The 20,339-nt window shown below is 42.6% G+C and overlaps 2 protein-coding genes across 2 annotated transcripts; both read right to left on the bottom strand.

The window, feature by feature from the left end:
- Positions 1–198: 198 nt before the first annotated feature.
- Positions 199–1,976, bottom strand: LOC139565302 (osteocalcin-like). The gene is made up of 4 exons (XM_071385516.1): positions 1,818–1,976; positions 1,548–1,595; positions 1,279–1,372; positions 199–536 (listed from the first exon to the last, which is right to left on the bottom strand). Exons 1-4 carry the CDS (start codon positions 1,876–1,878, stop codon positions 434–436), a joined length of 306 nt encoding a protein of 101 aa, XP_071241617.1. The 5' UTR covers positions 1,879–1,976; the 3' UTR covers positions 199–433.
- A 4,214-nt stretch (positions 1,977–6,190) lies between these two features.
- Positions 6,191–10,853, bottom strand: LOC139565225 (matrix Gla protein-like). Its single transcript, XM_071385397.1, has 5 exons — positions 10,731–10,853; positions 8,462–8,553; positions 8,329–8,358; positions 7,990–8,092; positions 6,191–6,481 (listed from the first exon to the last, which is right to left on the bottom strand). The coding sequence occupies exons 2-5, from the start codon at positions 8,520–8,522 to the stop codon at positions 6,331–6,333; spliced, it is 345 nt and encodes a 114-aa protein (XP_071241498.1). The 5' UTR covers positions 8,523–8,553; positions 10,731–10,853; the 3' UTR covers positions 6,191–6,330.
- Between the last annotated feature and the right edge of the window lie 9,486 nt (positions 10,854–20,339).

Genomic DNA, 20,339 nt, shown 5'->3' with positions numbered 1-20,339 from the left:
TGCTCCACTATTTTTGTATCAAGGTCTTTACCAGCCTTTGATACCACAGAGGTCATTTCTTCAGGTCGCCATTAGTGTGTAGCCTAATCTGTTTCTCATTTGTTCCCTTAAGGAAATGACAGATCTCACACAATGTATCATGTTATAACATTGTTAGAATATTGTTATGTAATATGAAATAATTTAATGAAAGACACATTGTTTAGATAATTTTATTGACCGTACTACACTACAGAATATTACCAAAATAGTTATTTTAATAACTTCTCATTGTCCTCTTTCTCTCTTTCTCTCTCGCTCTCCCTCTAACACCGTATCAATTTATACTTCATTTATTTAGATTTATTCAGATGTTTCATCCTCAGAACATTACAACTATTTCTCTCCAAAAAGCCTTGCAAAATGGAAGTTGGTTTGTGGAGTGGGTTGACATCTAGTATGGGATTGGTCCATAGAATTTGGTGTAGGCAGCAATGATCCCAGCTGTGTCCATCATGTTCTCACACCAGTAGTTAAGCTCGCACACCTCCCTCAGACTGGGAACGAAGGGGTTGGGCAGTTTCCATAAAATAAGAGGAAGAGGTGAAAAAAGAAAGGGGGAAGAAAAAACCCCAGATGAAAATCTGGATATTATCCAGTGTGAAGAAATAGGCTTATATAATTAACATTTCACTCCATGATAACAACAGCAAATTCCCTGAATATTTGAGCACATTTAATCTTAAATGAATCTTAAATAAAGGGGAAATTATGCTTGTTCCCATACAAACATTGATTAACAGCAAAACACATACACTGAGTGTACAAAACATTAAGAACACCTGCTCTTTCCATGATATAGACTGACCAGGTGAATCCAGGTGAGAGCTATGATCCCTTATTGATGTCACTTGTTAAAGCCACTTCATTCAGTGTAGATGAAGGGGAAGAGGGATTTTTAAGCCTTGAGACAATTGAGACATGGATTGTGTATGTGTTCCATTCAGAGGGTGAATGGGCAAGACAAAAGATTTAAGTGCCTTTGAACAGGGTACCGGGTGCACCGGTTTGTGTCAAGAATGGCAACACTGTAGGGTTTTTCACACTCAATAGTTTCCAGTGTGTATTAAGAAGGGTCCACCCCCCAAATTACATCCAGTCAACTTCACACAACTGTGGGAAGCATTGGAGTCAACATGGGCCAGCATCCCTGTGGAACGCTTTCGACACCTTGTAGAAAACAACCTTGTGTGCCAGGCTATCATATGACAGACGGGGGACAACAGAACAGTACTGTACCTCTCCAGCTGAGTCAGGGACAAGTCTGCAAGGGCAGTGCCGGCTCTCTTCTGTCGCACCAAAGTGGAGGCTAGGTCCTTCTTAACAAACACACCTGTAAGGTCATAGAACATATTCACTTTTTAAAACGAGAGAAATATAAACAAGTGTAATCACACTGCACTTAGAATAACCATGTTCAGTGCATCTACGACTGGACATCAACATTACAGTTTACACAATCAGACCACTGCCATTCTGGTACCAATTATCCTACTGATGTCTCTTACCCACTCTTTTCTCACTAGCAGGCTTTGAGGCAGTGGAGGTAGAGGAGTCTGTGTAGAGAGGAAACAGTATTGTTCATGATTAATCATCTCGATCTGAAAACACAATTACAACATGTACATGTTTTATTTATTCTTTAACATTTATATGAAGTTTCATTATTTATTTGATTATTTTCCTTATTCCATGTATGCTGAAATTCAAAAAATAGTTGCACATTTTGCACAGGTGCAAAACCTTGACTAACGCTGTCGCTCTATCTCTGCTCTTACCTCCAATAGAGTGGCACACACATGCCAGAGCACAGAGGACAAGGATGGCCAAGGGCTTCATCTTTCTCTTTGCTGTTGGTTCACGATCTGGACGATCAACAAGTATAAGATTTAGACTGTTCTGTCTTGCTTGTCTCTCTCACCAGTACATGAACACACACTCAGTTTATAGTTATGAGCCTCACAATATCTTGAGTTTGTGATTGGTTGAGGAATCATGTATCATACACCCACAACAACAGCAAATGTACACTGGCACGAGTGAACAGATACACACACACACACACACACACACACACACACACACACACACACACACACACACACATACACACACACACACCCTGAATTCTCAAATCATTTTGCATATATTCTAAACATTCGAAAAAACATTCTACATTTATGCTTCATCATATTTTTTGGTGAGGTCATGCTTAAAAAAAAAAAGTTTTTTAAAAACCCCATGAAAAAATAGTGTTACACCTTTTATACTTAACTGTTGTAAAAACATATGTACATGTCTCTAATAACTCCCACACCTACAGTGGGGGCCGAAATTTACACCCTTGATTAAGATGAAATAAATAATTAAATTGTATGCAAAAAAGAATTGGAAATGCTATTATTTTATACTAATAGACAGTGGTGGAAAAAGTACCTAATTGTAATACTTGAGTACAAGTAGAGATATCTTAATAGAAAATGACTGAAGTAAAAGTGAAAGTCATCCAGTAAAATACTACTTGAGTAAAAGTCTTAAAGTATTTGGTTTTAAATATACTTAAGTATCAAAAGTAAATGTAATTGCTAAAATATACTTAAGTATCAAAAGTAAAAGTATGAATAATTTCACATTCCTTATATTATGAAGCAAACCAGACGGCACTATTTAGATTTTTTAACGGATAACGAGGGGCACACTCCAACACTCAGACATCATTTACAAACATAGCATGTGTGTTTAGTGAGTCTGCCAGATCAGATGCAGTAGGGATGACCAGGGGGGTTCTCTTGATAAGTGTGTGAATTGGACAATTTTCCTGTCCTGCTAAGCATTTGAAATGTAACAGGTACTTTAGGGTGTCAGGGGAAATGTATGGAGTAAAAAGTCCATTATTTTCCTTAGGAATGTAGTAAAAGTAAAAGTTGTCAAAAATGTAAATGGTAAAGTACAGATACCCAAAAAAACTGCTTAAGTAGTACTTTAAAGTATTTTTACTTAAGTACTTTACACCAATGCTAATACAATTCTTCAGAGAAAGAGATTTTGTTTAAAGTAATACTTTTTTTCTCAAAAAGGTAGGGTTAAAAACGATTGACATCCCTGTTTTCAATACCTTTCAATACCTCACCTTGCTAGGATAATGGCAGAGGCATTTTATTTTATGAGTTGGAGAACATGTTGGGAGGGATCTTAGACCATTCCTCCATACATAATCCTTCCAGATCCTTGATATTCTTCATCTGTGCTTATAGACGGCCCTCTTCTATTCAAACCACAGGTTTTCTATGGATTTCAAGTTTCGAGACTGAGATGGCTATTCCAAAATGTTGATTTTGTAGCCAATTAACCATTTCTTTGTGGATGTTGACATGTGCTTGGGGTTATTGTCTTGCTGGAAGATCCACTTGCTGCCAAGTTTCAACCTCCTGGCAGAGGAAACCAGTTTTGGACTAAAATGTCTGTGTACTGGGTAAAGTTCATGATGACGTTGACCTCAGCAAGGGCCCCAGGACCAGTGGAAGCAAAATAGCCCCATAACCTTCATGATCCATCACCATATTTTACAGTTGGTATGGGGTTCTTTTCTGCTAATGCATTCTCAATTCGACGCCAAACCCACCACTGGTGTACGTGGCCAAAGAGCTCTGTTTTCATGTCATCTGACCATAGCACTGATTCCAATACAAGTGACAATGCTGTTTAGCAAACTCCAGGCGTTTACATTTGTTGGATGACATGAAAATAGAGATTGAAAATGTCCCAATTTTTTTTTGCATACAATATAGCTCAGTATTTGAATTATTTATTTTATACAGTCATTTTTGCTCATCTTTGTCAAGGGTGTCAATAATTTTAGACCCCACTGTATAAAGACAACACTCCTTTAAATGTGCAGTACCACCAGACAACCTCAAGAGGTCCGAGTTTTACAGCATGCCCACACGACATCCTATTCAAACCACTAACTACTGGTTGATAAAACCATATGATACTATTTGAACAAGAAGAGAAAACGCCATCCGTCATTTTGTGACAGACTTTTGATCAGAGGTTTTGCTTTTTTATAGCAAACCACAGTGAAGAAACTGACAGCAAATTTTTAGATTGATTGTTGATTGTATATTCATTCACCAGTAATACACATGGTATGGTTGCCTGTATGGAGCATTGATAGGCATATAAAAACTAAAACACATAAATTGTTCAACTACTGAAGTAGAACAAAATTCTATTCTATTTGGCTCCATTCTATTCTGCTCCATTCTTTTCTATTCTGCTTCATTCTATTCTATTCTGCTCCATTCTATTATATTCGGCTCCATTCTATTATATTCTGCTCCATTCTATTCTATTACTCGTTGCCTTTTCCTCACTCATGTTCCACTTCTTAATAAGTAGCACATTATTGCTTGACAGCATTGCAGAATGTAGCGTTATGTATAGACCTCAATCCTTAAGGGAAATCTCCCTCTATATTTTGCTCTCTCACTTTCTTTCCATGTCGGACTTCTGGGCCACTGAAGTGGCCTTGACAATTCGGGGTGTAATTTCAGCGTCTGGGTCAGTGCTGGTGTCATTCCTCCATGTAGGGACAAAGTTCAGAAATCTATCCTAGCAAAGCCTTAATTATGAACATTTTGGTTCTGCGGAATCACACAAAAAACATCAATGTGATTGCCCATTCGTGGGCAGTGGTGGAAAAAGTACCCAATTGTCACACTTGAGTAAAAGTATAGATACCTTAATAGAAAGTTACGCAAGTAAAAGTGAAAGTCACCCAGTAAAATACTACTTGAGTAAAAGTCTAAAAGTATTTGGTTTTAAATGTACTTAAGTGTCAAAAGTAAATTGAATTGCTAAAATATACTTAAGTATCAAATGTAAAAGTATAAATCATTTCAAATTCCTTATAATAAACTAAGCGGACGGCACCATGTTCTTGTTTTTACATTGTACGGATAGCCAGGGGCACACTCCAAATCTCAGACGTTATTTACAAAAGATGCATTTGTGTTTAGTGAGTCCGCCAGACCATAGGCAGTAGGGATGGCCACGTGTTCTCTTGATAAGTGAGTGAATTTCACAATTTCCTGTTCTGCTAATCATTCAAAATGTAGGGAGGACTTTGGGTTGTCAGGGAAAATCTATGGAGTAAAAAGTACAATATTATCTTTAGGAATGTAGTGAAGTAAAATAAAAAGTTGTCAAAAATATAAATAGTCAAGTAAAGTACAGATACCCCAAAAACGACTTAAGTAGTACTTTACACCACTGTTCGTGGGTGTGCCGTGGCCAGATCCAGTGTGATGCTTGTGTCTCTCTCGTCTTCTAGAGACTGACATTCACTGTGTTCAGATGACCTCTGGTTCTTATGGTAGGTTAAGGAGCTGCATCTTGTCTACAAAAACAGTGACCAGCTGACTACTTATTTTTGTATGTGACCTGGAAATGAACATTTTCTATTGATACCATTGATGCTCCCATTTACAAACATTTGGGGAAAAATTACCAAAAATATATAAATTTACATTCCAAAAGTGGAAGATGAGGCCATACAAACTACTGGATAATCAAACAAATAGTAACTGACTTTGAACATCATTTACACTTACAGTTTAAAAACAGGAGCAAACGTTGTCATGCTGGTGCAAAGATGTAGCTTCCCTTGGCTTTTATTGTTTCCTCACTACATTTTTCTGATTTGTTGCTACCACACTGGTCAAACTGGGACAGCTATTAGCGTTCACACATCTGCTCCCTATTCAAAATCCTATTCAGCTGAAATCTGGCAACACGTGGAACCAAATGAGGTGGGATTCTGTAGCCCACAAGTAAGGTTACTAAGCCCCTCTGAGGAATATCGTGACCCCATAGGATTTAGACAATGAATGTAAGAAACTCTTCAAAAACACTTTTTAATACATATATATACATATGGGTTAGACAAAGACTGTTGTCTTAGTGTGGATGGAAAAAGGGAACAATGGAGGTGGGTGTGAAGCTAATCTTCACAAACAGATTTCTGAAAGCAGTTATTCTTTGAGGGTGTGGTGATTGTGAGTAGGCCATAAAGTTATACAATAAATGGAGCTTGAATTATATAAATACGCAAGAATATTACTCACTATATTCGTAATTGATTTACTGATATGTTTTCATATATTTGTCACATCTCTTTTACTGTTACATCACCGAACCAATATCCTGTTACGTAATGTCAGAGTGTATTGAATGAGCGTACAGTAAATCAATAGCAGGAATAATTGCTATGATAAGATGGACAGGGAATCAGAATCCACGGCTCCCCGTCGTGCCTGGATTCCTGGCTCCAAAATATCTCTGATAGGCCAGCTGGTAACCATAGCGATGGGCAAAGAAGCGACAGGGAGAGTAGTCTTCACATGTCTCTGAGCGCCTTTCCGCTGGAGACTTCATTGTTCTGAAACACAGACACAAGTCAACTACAATCACAGTCAACCATTATGAAACACAGATAAACAAAGAACACAGAGGCCTACAGTGCCTTCAGTGACTTTTTACACATTGTGTTGTGCTACAGCCAGAATTTTAAATGGTTTAAATTGATATTTTTCTAAAAACATGTTTTTAGAAATGTTTGCAAATATATTGGCATTTAAATACAAAAATATCAATTTACATAAGCATTCACATCATTGAGTCAAAACATGTTAGAATCAGCTTTGGCAGCGATTACAGCCGTGAGTCTTTCTGGGTAAGTCTGTAAGAGCTTTGCACACATGGATTGTACAATATTTGCCCATTATTCTTTTCAAAGGTCTTCAAGCTCTGTCAAAAGAGTTATTGATCATTGCTAGACAACCATTTTCAAGTCTTGCCATAGATTTTCAAGCAGATTTAAGTCAAAACTGTAACTTGGTCACTCAGGAACATTCACTGTCTTCTTGGTAAGCAACTCCAGTGTAGATTTGGCCTTGTGTTTTAAGTTATTGTCCTGCTGAAAGGTGAATTAATCGCTCAGTGTCTGGTGGAAAGCAGACTGAACCAGGTTTTCCTCTAGGATTTTTTTCCTGTGCTTAGCTCCATTCCGTAAATGTTTTATCCTGAAAAACTCCCCAGTCCTTAACGATTACATGCATACCCATAACATGATGCAGCCACCACTATACTTGAAAATACAGAGAGTGGTACTCAGTAATGTGTTGTATTGGATTTGCCCCAAACATAACACTATGTATTCAGTACAAAAAGTTAATTGCTTTGTTTTTCAGTATTACTTTAGTGCCTTATTGCAAACAGGATGCATGTTTTGGAATACTTGTATTCTGTACAGGCTTCCTTCTTTTCACTTTGTCAATTAGGTTAGTATTGTGGAGTAACTACAATGTTGTTGATCCATCCTCAGATACTCCTATCACAGCCATTAAACTCTGTAACTGTTTTAAAGTTACCATTGGCCTCATTGTGAAATCCCTGAGCGGTTTCCTTCCTCTCCGGCAACTGAGTTAGGAAGGGCGCCTGTATCTTTTGTAGTGACTGGGTGTATTGATACACCATCCAAGGTGTAATTAATAACTTCACCATGCTCAAAGGGATATTGAATGTGTACTTTAAAAACAGAAAAACAACATCTACTAATAGGTGCCCTTCTTTGTGAGGCATTGGAAAACCTCCCTGATCTTTGTGGTTGAATCTGGGTTTGAAATTCACTGCTCAACTGAGGGACCTTACAGATAATTGTATGTGTGAGGTAAGGAGATGAGGTAGTCATTCAAAAATCATGTTAAAACCTATTATTGCACACAGAGTGAGTCCATGCAACTTATTACATGACTTGTTAAGCACATTTTTACTCCTAAACTTATTTAGGCTTAACATAACAAGGGGTTGAATAGTTATTGATTCAAGACATTTCAGCTTTGACATTATGGGGTATTGTGTGTAGGCCAGTGATTGTGTGTGTGGTACCTCCTGTAAGTGCTGCCTCTTGATGGAGTGTTGTAGGCACTTCCCCTCTGTGGACTCTGTGGGTTGATGAATGAGTTGGCTCGGTATGGACTGACAAACACATCTGGAATGCAATGGAATTAAATAAAACCATTTTATTAAAAGAAATTACCCCCATCTCAACAGGGGCGGGCATACAGATTTCATTGACAAAATCATATTGAATTCACTGAATGGCCTAGTTAGTCTGGAATTCTAAATCAGATTAAATAAAATAAAAAATGTACAAATATAGTGCTTTTATAATACATCAAATGTGTGGGAATGTTTTACTGCCATAAGAATCTGAAGGTCAATCACCTTCAAAGGATTCTGTGCTTTCTTGAGAATCTGTGGAAAATAAGAGGAAAGTTATTAGTGACTTATCAATGTAGATCACCAGGTTTACTAAAAAGATTCTGAATTGACGTAGTGTTGATTTGTTGAAATGTACCGTAGCAGACGCAGAGAGAGATAATGACACACAGGGCCACACACTGGAGGAGAGTCCTCATCCTCACTCTGGCTGTCTGTCGGTCTTTTGGTCTGTTGGAGAGAAGACTGATGTTAAAATGTGTCATAATACCACCACCACCATGAGAGAAAGAAGGCATGGAGCGCATGACGTTACTGTACGTTAGGGACTGTGACAGTTATAAACAAGTGAACTGGTGGTAAAGATTCTACATGGGTCTGTATGTGGGTTTATGTACATGTTAACGCAGCCATAAATCCATTGACTACACACTATTTCTCAATGTCAACAAAAATAGTAATATATAGGCCTATACATTTATGTATTTCTAGAGTAGAGGGCAAAACAAATTCCCAAAACCAATGTTATTTTTGTGTGACTGGATTTTAGGGTCCCTCGTGATGTACAGACAGGAAGTACAGACAGAGTTTCTATGGGCATACGAGGGTGTGAAAAAGTATTTACCCCTTTCTCATTTTCTCTACTTTGGAATATTTATGTTACTGAATGTTATCAGATCTTCAACCAAAACCTAATATTAGATAAAGGCAACCTGAGTGAACAAATAACAAAACATTTACATACATATTTAATTTATTTCATAAATAAAGTTATGCAACACCCAGTGAGTGCCCCTGTGTGAAAAAGTAATTGCCCCCTAACACTCAACAACTGGTTGTGCCACTTTTAGCTGCAATGACTCCAACCAAACACTTCCTGTAGTTGTTGATCAATCTCTCACGTCGCTGTGAAGGAATTTTGGCCCACTCTTCCATGCAGAACTGCTTTAACTCAGCGACATTTGTGAGTTTTCAACCATGAACTGCTCGTTTCAAGTCCTGCCACAACATCTCAATTGGGATTAGGTCTGGACTTTGAGTAAGCCATTCCAAAACTTCAAATGTGTTACTTTTTAGCCATTTTCATGTAGATTTGATTGTGTGTTGACGCAGCTGCACTTCAGCTTCAGCTCACAGGCGGATGGCCTGACATTCTCCTGTAGAATTCTCTGATACTTAGCAGAATTCATGGTTCCTTCTATTAAGGCAAGTCGTTCAGGTCCTGAGGCAGCAAAGCATCCCCAAACCATCACACTACCACCACCATGCTGACCGTTGGTGTAAGGTTCTTACGGTGGAATGCAGTGTTTGGTTTTCACCAGGCATAATGGCACCCATGTCGTCCAAAAAGTTATACTTTTGACACATCTGTCCATAGAACATTCTTCCAAGAGTCTTGATTATCATCCAGGTGCTTCCAGGTTTTTTTTGGCAAACCTGAGTCAACGTTTTGGACGGATCCCATTATGTCTGGCGAAAACCAAACACACACACACACACACACACACACACACACACACACACACACACACACACACACACACACACACACACACACACACACACACACACACACACACACACACACACACACACACACACACACACACACACACACACACACACACACACACAGTGACCTTGCCAGGTTTCTGACACCTGTACAAATAGCCATCCCAGATGTCAACAAGACCCCAACCTTCTGAACAAAAACCCCCACATTCACCCACATCCATGTGCCCCATGGCAGACCCTCTCTGTCGCCTCCTGTGTTTGTAGGGTTTGGATAACAACCTGGTGCAACGCCCCTCCTTTACATACCCAACGGCACACGTCACCCCCCAGGCATGGGGCACAGCTGGCCCACAGGGAGGGAGCTCACAGACCTTACAGGCAAAAGGGTTACGAGGATATCAAGGAGTGGGTGTGTGTCTGTGTTAGTGAGGTGCTGACAGCATCGTCTGCAGCCTTTTATGCGCGTCTGCAGCCTGGCGGGCACACAGTAGGCCCTGAGACCTCGCCCCAGGCTAGAATGTGCTCACCTCACTGGAAAAAATCCTTTACCATGCAGGATGCTACGAACCCACAGAACTGCACCACCAGGCTAATGACCCCTATTCACTCAGCACTCAGTAGCACATCAAACAAACTGAAGGCTGTACCCATGCATCTCACTGTATCACTATTTTAATGGATCAAAGTCTGTATGTTTTGTTATTTACAGTTACACCTAATTATAGGCTGCAAAAAGTGACAGCCAGTATTTACACCTAAACATTAACCTCCTTTATGGGATTTCTGTTAGAGTTATGTCAAAGTTACCAATATCAAATGTATATCTTGTTTTTAGTATATTGTGGATAATATATTGTTATGTAGCTATAAACCTATGAGATAGTTGTACTTACCCTAAGAAGGTAGTTATGGTGTCAACTCTGTTGGTAAAGTCTCTTTCACAATCTCTCTCTCTCTTTCTCTCTGGGGATATTTCTTTATTCTGTATAGCAAGGCTTTTATACCTCTTCTCCCCCCACCCGTCTGTTTCCCCCTACTCCCTCTTTCTCAGCCCTCCCTCTCTCTTTCTCCTCCCTTCTTCTTACTATCAGCCCATTCCACCTCCTCAATCAGACCACACTTAACTCACTCTCTCCCTCTCTCTTCTATAAACATACTCACACGTTCGCTGAAAAGCAGATTATGGAAAGGTGGAGTGGAATGAAGCAAAACAGAGAGGGTGGTAACAGAGAACGAGAGAGGGATGGAGGAGAGGAATAGAGAGGAAGGCCAGTAGCGGAGTTACCTGCTCTATCACAGCTACCTGACAATATTTACTGCTGTTTACCAACATGACAGCATGGTATGAAAAGAGCAAGTAACACACAAACTCCACACGGACTGACTCCACTATTTATCATCAACACTTTACGAAAATGTAATGTAGAATTTTTACTGTAGTGCCAGTCCTTGTTCTTTCATGTTTTTGACTGCCAAAACTGTTCTTAACTGCATAGTGGGGTGATGCATTTATTATACTAATCATATATCTAAGGCTATTTGAGTATAGTTCTATAGTTGGTTGTATGTAATAACCTCTTTAGATTTCAGCTCAGATGAGAATATAAATCCCTTATGCAATCTCACTTAAGGTTTCCTTATGTAACCTCACTTAAGTTGGAATGTTCTAGGAATAACTCTGTGAAACCAGACCTGCCCAAAGGGAAACAAACAGAAGGTGAAGAGCCGGACGGATACAGTGCCTTCAGAAAGTATTCACACCCCTTGACTTTTCCCACATGTGATTGTGTTACAGCCTGAATTTAAAATGTATCAAATGTAGATGTTTTGTCAGTGGCCTACACACCATACCCACAATGTCAAAGTGTAATTATGTTTTTGAACATTTTTACAAATTAATAAAAAATGAAAAGCTGAAATGTCTTGAGTCAATAACTAAGACTAAATAAGTTCAGGAATAAAAATGTGCTTAACAACTCATGTAATAAGTTGTATGGACTCACTCTGTGTGCAATAATAGTGTTAACATGATTTTTGAATGACTACCTCATCTCCTCATCTCACATACAATTACCTGTAAGATCCCTCAGTCGAGCAGTGAATTTCAAACAACGGTTCAACCACAATGACCAGGGACGTTTTTTCCAATGTCTCGCAAAGAAGGGCACATATTGGTAGATTGGTAAATATCCCTTTGAGCATGGTGAAGTTATGAATTACACTTTGGATGGTGTATCCATACTGTTATGCTGGTGAATGAGGACCCAAAAGCGACGTAATAGAAACAGAGTCTTTATTCCAGTATAAAACAAACAATGATTCTCCTGGATATTATCAAAGGTAAATCCAAAACAGGAAACTGAAATCCTCTCGTCAGTAGAGAGGAACGACTGGAGACGCGACCACAGACTGCAGGTCGCTTCAGGAAGGCACAGGCCGTAGCTGACATAGACACCTGCTCACACGCAGCATCTGAAGAAGGCAAAAACACGACAGGGCGGAACAAGGACACAGAACAGCAAACATCAAACAAGAATCCGACAAGGACAGAAGCGGAAAACAGAGGGGGAAATAGGGACTCTAATCAGAGGGCAAAATAGGGGACAGGTGTGAAAGAGTAAATGAGGTCGTTAGGAGAATGAGAAACAGCTGGGAGCAGGAACGGAACGATAGAGAGAGAGAGCGGGAGAGGGAGAGAGGGAGGAGGAGAGAGAGGGATAGAAAGAGGGAAAGAACCTAATAAGACCAGCAGAGGGAAGCACAGGGACAAGACATGATGATCAAAGACAAAACATGACAGTACCCCCCCACTCACCGAGCGCCTCCTGGCGCACTCGAGGAGGAACCCTGGCGGCAACGAAGGAAATCATCAATCAACGAACGGTCCAGCACGTCCCGAGATGGAACCCAACTCCTCTCCTCAGGACCGTAACCCTCCCAATCCACTAAGTACTGGTGACCACGTCCCCGAGAACGCATGTCCATGATCTTCCGTACCTTGTAAATAGGTGCGCCCTCGACAAGGACGGGGGGGGGGGAGGGAAGACGAACGGGGGCGCGAAGAAAAGGCTTGACACAAGAGACATGGAAGACAGGGTGGACGCGACGAAGATGTCGCGGAAGAAGCAGTCGCACAGCGACAGGATTGACGACCTGAGAGACACGGAACGGACCAATGAACCGCGGAGTCAACTTGCGAGAAGCTGTCGTAAGGGGAAGGTTACGAGTGGAAAGCCACACTCTCTGACCGCGACAATACCTAGGACTCTTAATCCTACGTTTATTGGCGGCTCTCACAGTCTGCGCCCTGTAACGGCAAAGTGCAGACCTGACCCTCCTCCAGGTGCGCTCACAACGTTGGACAAAAGCCTGAGCGGAGGGAACGCTGGACTCGGCGAGCTGGGACGAGAACAGAGGAGGCTGGTACCCAAGACTACTCTGAAATGGAGATAGCCCGGTAGCAGACGAAGGAAGCGAGTTGTGAGCGTACTCAGCCCAGGGGAGCTGTTCTGCCCAAGACGCAGGGTTTCGAAACGAAAGGCTGCGTAATATGCGACCAATCGACTGATTGGCCCTTTCTGCTTGACCGTTAGACTGGGGATGAAACCCGGAAGAGAGACTGACGGAAGCACCAATCAAACGACAGAACTCCCTCCAAAACTGTGACGTGAATTGCGGGCCTCTGTCTGAAACGGCGTCTAACGGGAGACCATGAATTCTGAACACATTCTCAATGATGATTTGTGCCGTCTCCTTAGCGGAAGGAAGCTTAGCGAGGGGAATGAAATGTGCCGCCTTAGAGAACCTATCGATAACCGTAAGAATCACAGTCTTCCCCGCAGACGAAGGCAGACCGGTAATAAAGTCTAAGGCGATGTGAGACCAAGGTCGAGAAGGAATGGGAAGCGGTCTGAGACGACCGGCAGGAGGAGAGTTACCTGACTTAGTCTGCGCGCAGTCCGAACAAGCAGCCACGAAACGGCGCGTGTCCCGCTCCTGAGTAGGCCACCAAAACCGCTGGCGAATAGAAGCAAGCGTACCCCGAACGCCGGGGTGGCCAGCTAACTTGGCAGAATGAGCCCACTGAAGAACAGCCAGACGAGTAGAGACAGGAACGAACAGAAGGTTACTAGGACAAGCGCGCGGCGACGCAGTGTGAGTGAGTGCTTGCTTTACCTGTCTCTCAATTCCCCAGACAGTCAACCCGACAACACGCCCTTCAGGGAGAATCCCCTCGGGGTCGGTAGAAGCCACAGAAGAACTAAAGAGACGGGATAAGGCATCAGGCTTGGTGTTCTTATTTCCCGGGCGATAGGAAATCACGAACTCGAAACGAGCGAAAAACAACGCCCAACGAGCTTGACGTGCATTAAGTCGTTTGGCAGAACGGATGTACTCAAGGTTCTTATGGTCAGTCCAAACGACAAAAGGGACGGTCGCCCCCTCCAACCACTGTCGCCATTCGCCTATGGCTAAGCGGATGGCGAGCAGTTCGCGGTTACCCACATCATAGTTGCGTTCCGATGGCGACAGGCGATGAGAAAAGTAAGCGCAAGGATGGACCTTATCGTCAGACTGGAAGCGCTGGGACAGAATGGCTCCCACGCCCACCTCTGAAGCGTCAACCTCGACAATGAATTGTTTAGTGACGTCAGGAGTAACAAGGATAGGGGCGGATGTAAAACGCTTCTTGAGGAGATCAAAAGCTCCCTGGGCGGAACCGGACCACTTAAAGCAAGTCTTGACAGAAGTCAGAGCTGTGAGAGGGGCAGCCACTTGACCGGAATTACGAATGAAACGCCGATAGAAATTAGCGAAACCGAGAAAGCGCTGCAACTCGACACGTGACTTAGGAACGGGCCAATCGCTGACAGCCTGGACCTTAGCGGGATCCATCTGAATGCCTTCAGCGGAAATAACAGAACCGAGAAATGTGACAGAGGAGACATGAAAGGCGCACTTCTCAGCCTTCACGTAGAGACAATTCTCTAAAAGGCGCTGGAGTACACGTCGAACGTGCTGAACATGAATCTCGAGTGACGGTGAAAAAATCAGGATATCGTCAAGGTAAACGAAAACAAAGATGTTCAGCATGTCTCTCAGTACATCATTAACTAATGCCTGAAAGACAGCTGGAGCATTAGCGAGACCGAACGGCAGAACCCGGTATTCAAAATGCCCTAACGGAGTGTTAAACGCCGTTTTCCACTCGTCCCCCTCTCTGATGCGTACGAGATGGTAAGCGTTACGAAGGTCCAACTTAGTAAAGAACCTGGCTCCCTGCAGAATCTCGAAGGCTGACGACATAAGGGGAAGCGGATAACGATTCTTAACCGTTATGTCATTCAGCCCTCGATAATCCACGCAGGGGCGCAGAGTACCGTCCTTCTTCTTAACAAAGAAAAACCCCGCTCCGGCGGGAGAGGAAGAAGGCACCACGGTACCGGCGTCGAGAGAAACAGACAGATAATCCTCGAGAGCCTTACGTTCGGGAGCCGACAGAGAGTATAGTCTACCCCGAGGGGGAGTGGTCCCCGGAAGGAGATCAATACAACAATCATACGACCGGTGAGGAGGAAGAGAGTTGGCTCTGGACCGACTGAAGACCGTGCGTAGATCATGATATTCCTCCGGCACTCCTGTCAAATCACCAGGTTCCTCCTGAGTAGAGGGGACAGAAGAAACAGGAGGGATAGCAGACATTAAACACTTCACATGACAAGAAACGCTCCAGGATAGGATAGAATTACTAGACCAATTAATAGAAGGATTATGACATACTAGCCAGGGATGACCCAAAACAACAGGTGTAAAAGGTGAACGAAAAATCAAAAAGGAAATGGTCTCACTGTGGTTACCAGATACTGTGAGGGTTAAAGGTAGTGTCTCACATCTGATACTGGGGAGAGGACTACCATCTAAGGCGAACATGGGCGTGGGCTTCCCTAACTGTCTGAGAGGAATGTCATGTTTCCGAGCCCATGCTTCGTCCATAAAACAACCCTCAGCCCCAGAGTCTATCAAGGCACTGCAGGAAGCAGCCGAACCGGTCCAGCGTAGATGGACCGACAAGGTAGTACAGGATCTTGATGGAGAGACCTGAGTAGTAGCGCTCACCAGTAGCCCTCCGCTTACTGATGAGCTCTGGCTTTTACTGGACATGACATGACAAAATGTCCAGCAGAACCGCAATAGAGGCAAAGGCGGTTGGTGATTCTCCGTTCCCTCTCCTTAGTCGAGATGCGAATACCTCCCAGCTGCATGGGCTCAGTCTCTGAGCCGATGGAAGGAGATGGTTGAGATGCGGAGAGGGGAAACACCGTTAACGCGAGCTCTCTTCCACGAGCTCGGTGACGAAGATCTACCCGTCGTTCTATGCGGATGGCGAGTGCAATCAAAGAGTCCACGCTGGAAGGAACCTCCCGGGAGAGAATCTCATCCTTAACCTCAGCGTGGAGTCCCTCCAGAAAACGAGCGAGCAACGCCGGCTCGTTCCAGTCACTGGATGCAGCAAGAGTGCGAAACTCTATAGAGTAATCCGTTACGGATCGATCACCTTGACATAGGGAAGCCAGGGCCCTGGAAGCCTCCTTCCCAAAAACTGAACGATCAAAAACCCGTATCATCTCCTCTTTAAAGTTCAGATAAACGTTAGAACACTCAGCCCTTGCCTCCCAGATAGCTGTGCCCCACTCCCGAGCCCGACCAGTAAGGAGTGATATGACGTAAGCGATCCGAGCTCTCTCTCTAGAGTATGTGTTGGGCTGGAGAGAGAACACAATATCACACTGGGTGAGAAAGGAGCGACACTCAGTGGGCTGCCCAGAGTAACATGGTGGGTTATTAACCCTAGGTTCCGGAGACTCGGAAGACCAGGAAGTAGCTGGTGGCACGAGACGAAGACTCTGAAACTGTCCTGAGAGATCGGAGACGTGAGCGGCCAGGGTCTCAACGGCATGACGAGCAGCAGACAATTCCTGCTCGTGTCTGCCGAGCATTGCTCCCTGGATCTCGACGGCAGTGTTGCGAGAATCCGTAGTCGCTGGGTCCATTCTTGGTCGGATTCTTCTGTTATGCTGGTGAATGAGGACCCAAAAGCGACGTAATAGAAACAGAGTCTTTATTCCAGTATAAAACAAACAATGATTCTCCTGGATATTATCAAAGGTAAATCCAAAACAGGAAACTGAAATCCTCTCGTCAGTAGAGAGGAACGACTGGAGACGCGACCACAGACTGCAGGTCGCTTCAGGAAGGCACAGGCCGTAGCTGACATAGACACCTGCTCACACGCAGCATCTGAAGAAGGCAAAAACACGACAGGGCGGAACAAGGACACAGAACAGCAAACATCAAACAAGAATCCGACAAGGACAGAAGCGGAAAACAGAGGGAGAAATAGGGACTCTAATCAGAGGGCAAAATAGGGGACAGGTGTGAAAGAGTAAATGAGGTCGTTAGGAGAATGAGAAACAGCTGGGAGCAGGAACGGAACGATAGAGAGGGAGAGAGGGAGGAGGAGAGAGAGGGATAGAAAGAGGGAAAGAACCTAATAAGACCAGCAGAGGGAAGCACAGGGACAAGACATGATGATCAAAGACAAAACATGACACATACACCCAGTCACTACAAAGATACGGGCATCCTTCCTAACTCAGTTGCCGGAGAGGAAGGAAACCGCTCAGGGATTTCACCATGAGGCCAATGGTAACTTTAAAACAGTTGTGATAGGAGAAAACTGAGGATGGATCAACAACATTGTAGTTACTCCACAATACTAACCTAATTGACAAAGTGAAAAGAAGGAAGCCTGAACAGAACACAATTATTCCAAAACATACATCCTGTTTGCAAGACAACGTGGCACATTACTGAGTACAACTCTCCAAATGTTCAAGCATAGTGGTGGCTGCATCATGTTATGGGTATGCTTCTAATCGTTCAGGACTGGGGAGTTGATAAAATAATTTATATGTTTAAAGATAATGATTAAATAATTCCACCCTGAAACCTAACTATTAGGGATTATAGTTTATGTAGTATGTTTAAGGAATAATTAAAGTATTAAACGTAAGTCCAACTAGGCTCAGAAGAGACCTGTGAGGGAGAGAAATGTGTGTGTATGTGTGTGCCTAAGAAAATACAGAGAACAATTAAACTGTGTTTGACCCGACCTGGCTAGAACTCTGAGAAACTTATGATAGGACAGGGAGTACTTCTCAAGGTTTCCCTAATCTCGGGGGAATGGAATTGTCGGCTGGGTAGTGATACACAGTGGTGAGAACTCTGGAGAAGGATACAACTCACCTACTGCTCGTGCTAAACACTAAACACTAAAGCCGGGAACTAATTTCCATTTAGTATTGAAATAAAAAATAAAAAATAAAAAAAACTTTAAGCTGTAAGTAACACTTACATTTTTTACGTTTTTAACAGTAGGATATCTACTGTTTGTGTGGAAGTATGTGCGTAAGTAAGGAGCAAGGTATAAAATGGATGAGTGCTCTCGTGAATAAACATTTTGACTATTGTAAGCTGGGAACTATCTGTTTCATTTAAACCAGAACCTTACAAATTCTGGGTTGCAGACTGAGTAGATTAATTGAAGTTTATGAACATTGATAACAAAATTCTCATAACAGGAGTTTTTCAGGATAAAAAAGAAACAGAACGGAGCTAAGCACAGGCAAAATCCAAGAAGAAAACCTGGTTCAGTCTGCTTTCCAACAATTCACCTTTCAGCAAGACAATAACCTAAAACAAGCCAAATCTACACTGGAGTTGCTTACCAAGAAGACAGTGAATGTTCCAGTTTTGACTTAAATCTATGGCAAGACCTGGAAATGGTTGTCTAGCAATGATGAACAACCAATTTGACAGAGCTTGAACATTTTTGAAAATAATATTGGGCAAATGTTGCACAATCCAGGTGTGGAAATCTCTAATTAGGGTTTTCACATATAGTCCTCTTTAAAATAACCTATATCAGTCCTCTTTAAAATAACCTATCTCAGCCCTCTTTAAAGTGAACTCTGGGGTAAAAAAAGGGCTAGATCTCAGTTCTCGTTGTATTCACACTGTCCTTGCCTTTGAATGAGGACTCAACTGCCTGTTCACTGCCTGTTCACCCCGCTATCATCCAGAAGGCGAGGTCAGTACAGGTGCATCAAAGCTGGGACCGAGAGACTGAAAAACAGCTTCTATCTCAAGGCCATCAGACTGCTAAACAGCAATCACTAACTCAGAGAGGCTGCTGCCTACAAAGAGACTCACTAGTCCCTTTAAGCAATGCCACTTTAATAATGTTTACATATCTTACATTACTCATCTGATATGTATATACTGTATCTTATACCATCTATTGCATCTTGCCTATGCCGCTCGGCATCGCTCATCCATATACAGTGGGGCAAAAAAGTATTTAGTCAGCCACCAATTGTGCAAGTTCTCCCACTTAAAAAGATGAGAGAGGCCTGTAATTTTCATCATAGGTGCACTTCAACTATGACAGACAAAATGAGGAAAAAAAATCCAGAAAATCACATTGTAGGATTTTTAATGAATTTATTTGCAAATTATGGTGGAAAATAAGTATTTGGTCACCTACAAACAAGCAAGATTTCTGGCTCTCACAGACCTGTAACTTCTTCTTTAAGAGGCTCCTCTGTCCTCCACTCGTTACCTGTATTAATGGCACCTGTTTGAACTTGTTATCAGTATAAAAGACACCTGTCCACAACCTCAAACAGTCACACTCCAAATTCCACTATGGCCAAGACCAAAGAGCTGTCAAAGGACACCAGAAACAAAATTGTAGACCTGCACCAGGCTGGGAAGACTGAATCTGCAATAGGTAAGCAGCTTGGTTTGAAGAAATCAACTGTGGGAGCAATTATTAGGAAATGGAAGACATACAAGACCACTGATAATCTCCCTCGATCTGGGGCTCCACGCAAGATCTCACCCCGTGGGGTCAAAATGATCACAAGAACGGTGAGCAAAAATCCCAGAACCACACGGGGGGACCTAGTGAATGACCTGCAGAGAGCTGGGACCAAAGTAACAAAGCCTACTATCAGTAACACACTACGCCGCCAGGGACTCAAATCCTGCAGTGCCAGACGTGTCCCCCTGCTTAAGCCAGTACATGTCCAGGCCCGTCTGAAGTTTGCTAGAGAGCATTTGGATGATCCAGAAGAAGATTGGGAGAATGTCATATGGTCAGATGAAACCAAAATATAACTTTTTGGTAAAAACTCAACTCGTCGTGTTTGGAGGACAAAGAATGCTGAGTTGCATCCAAAGAACACCATACCTACTGTGAAGCATGGGGGTGGAAACATCATGCTTTGGGGCTGTTTTTCTGCAAAGGGACCAGGACGACTGATCCGTGTAAAGGAAAGAATGAATGGGGCCATGTATCGTGAGATTTTGAGTGAAAACCTCCTTCCATCAGCAAGGGCATTGAAGATGAAATGTGGCTGGGTCTTTCAGCATGACAA

Source organism: Salvelinus alpinus, chromosome 36 (assembly GCF_045679555.1).
Source record: "Salvelinus alpinus chromosome 36, SLU_Salpinus.1, whole genome shotgun sequence".
Taxonomy (NCBI): Eukaryota; Metazoa; Chordata; class Actinopteri; order Salmoniformes; family Salmonidae; genus Salvelinus; species Salvelinus alpinus.
This window is presented reverse-complemented; position numbering and strand designations above follow the sequence as displayed.

Bases quoted from the DNA above. Each gene is read 5' to 3' on its own strand.
- LOC139565302 (XM_071385516.1), bottom strand. From the start codon at position 1,878: ATGAAGCCCTTGGCCATCCTTGTCCTCTGTGCTCTGGCATGTGTGTGC. The intron at 1,373-1,547 runs GTAAGAGACATC...ATGACCTTACAG, and splicing joins TGCTAGTGAGAAAAGAGTGG to GTGTGTTTGTTAAGAAGGAC. The intron at 537-1,278 runs GTACAGTACTGT...CTTCGTTCCCAG, and splicing joins TCCCTGACTCAGCTGGAGAG to TCTGAGGGAGGTGTGCGAGC.
- LOC139565225 (XM_071385397.1), bottom strand. From the start codon at position 8,522: ATGAGGACTCTCCTCCAGTGTGTGGCCCTGTGTGTCATTATCTCTCTC. The intron at 8,359-8,461 runs GTACATTTCAAC...TATTTTCCACAG, and splicing joins CTCTCTCTGCGTCTGCTACG to ATTCTCAAGAAAGCACAGAA. The intron at 8,093-8,328 runs GTGATTGACCTT...ATTGCATTCCAG, and splicing joins AAGCACAGAATCCTTTGAAG to ATGTGTTTGTCAGTCCATAC.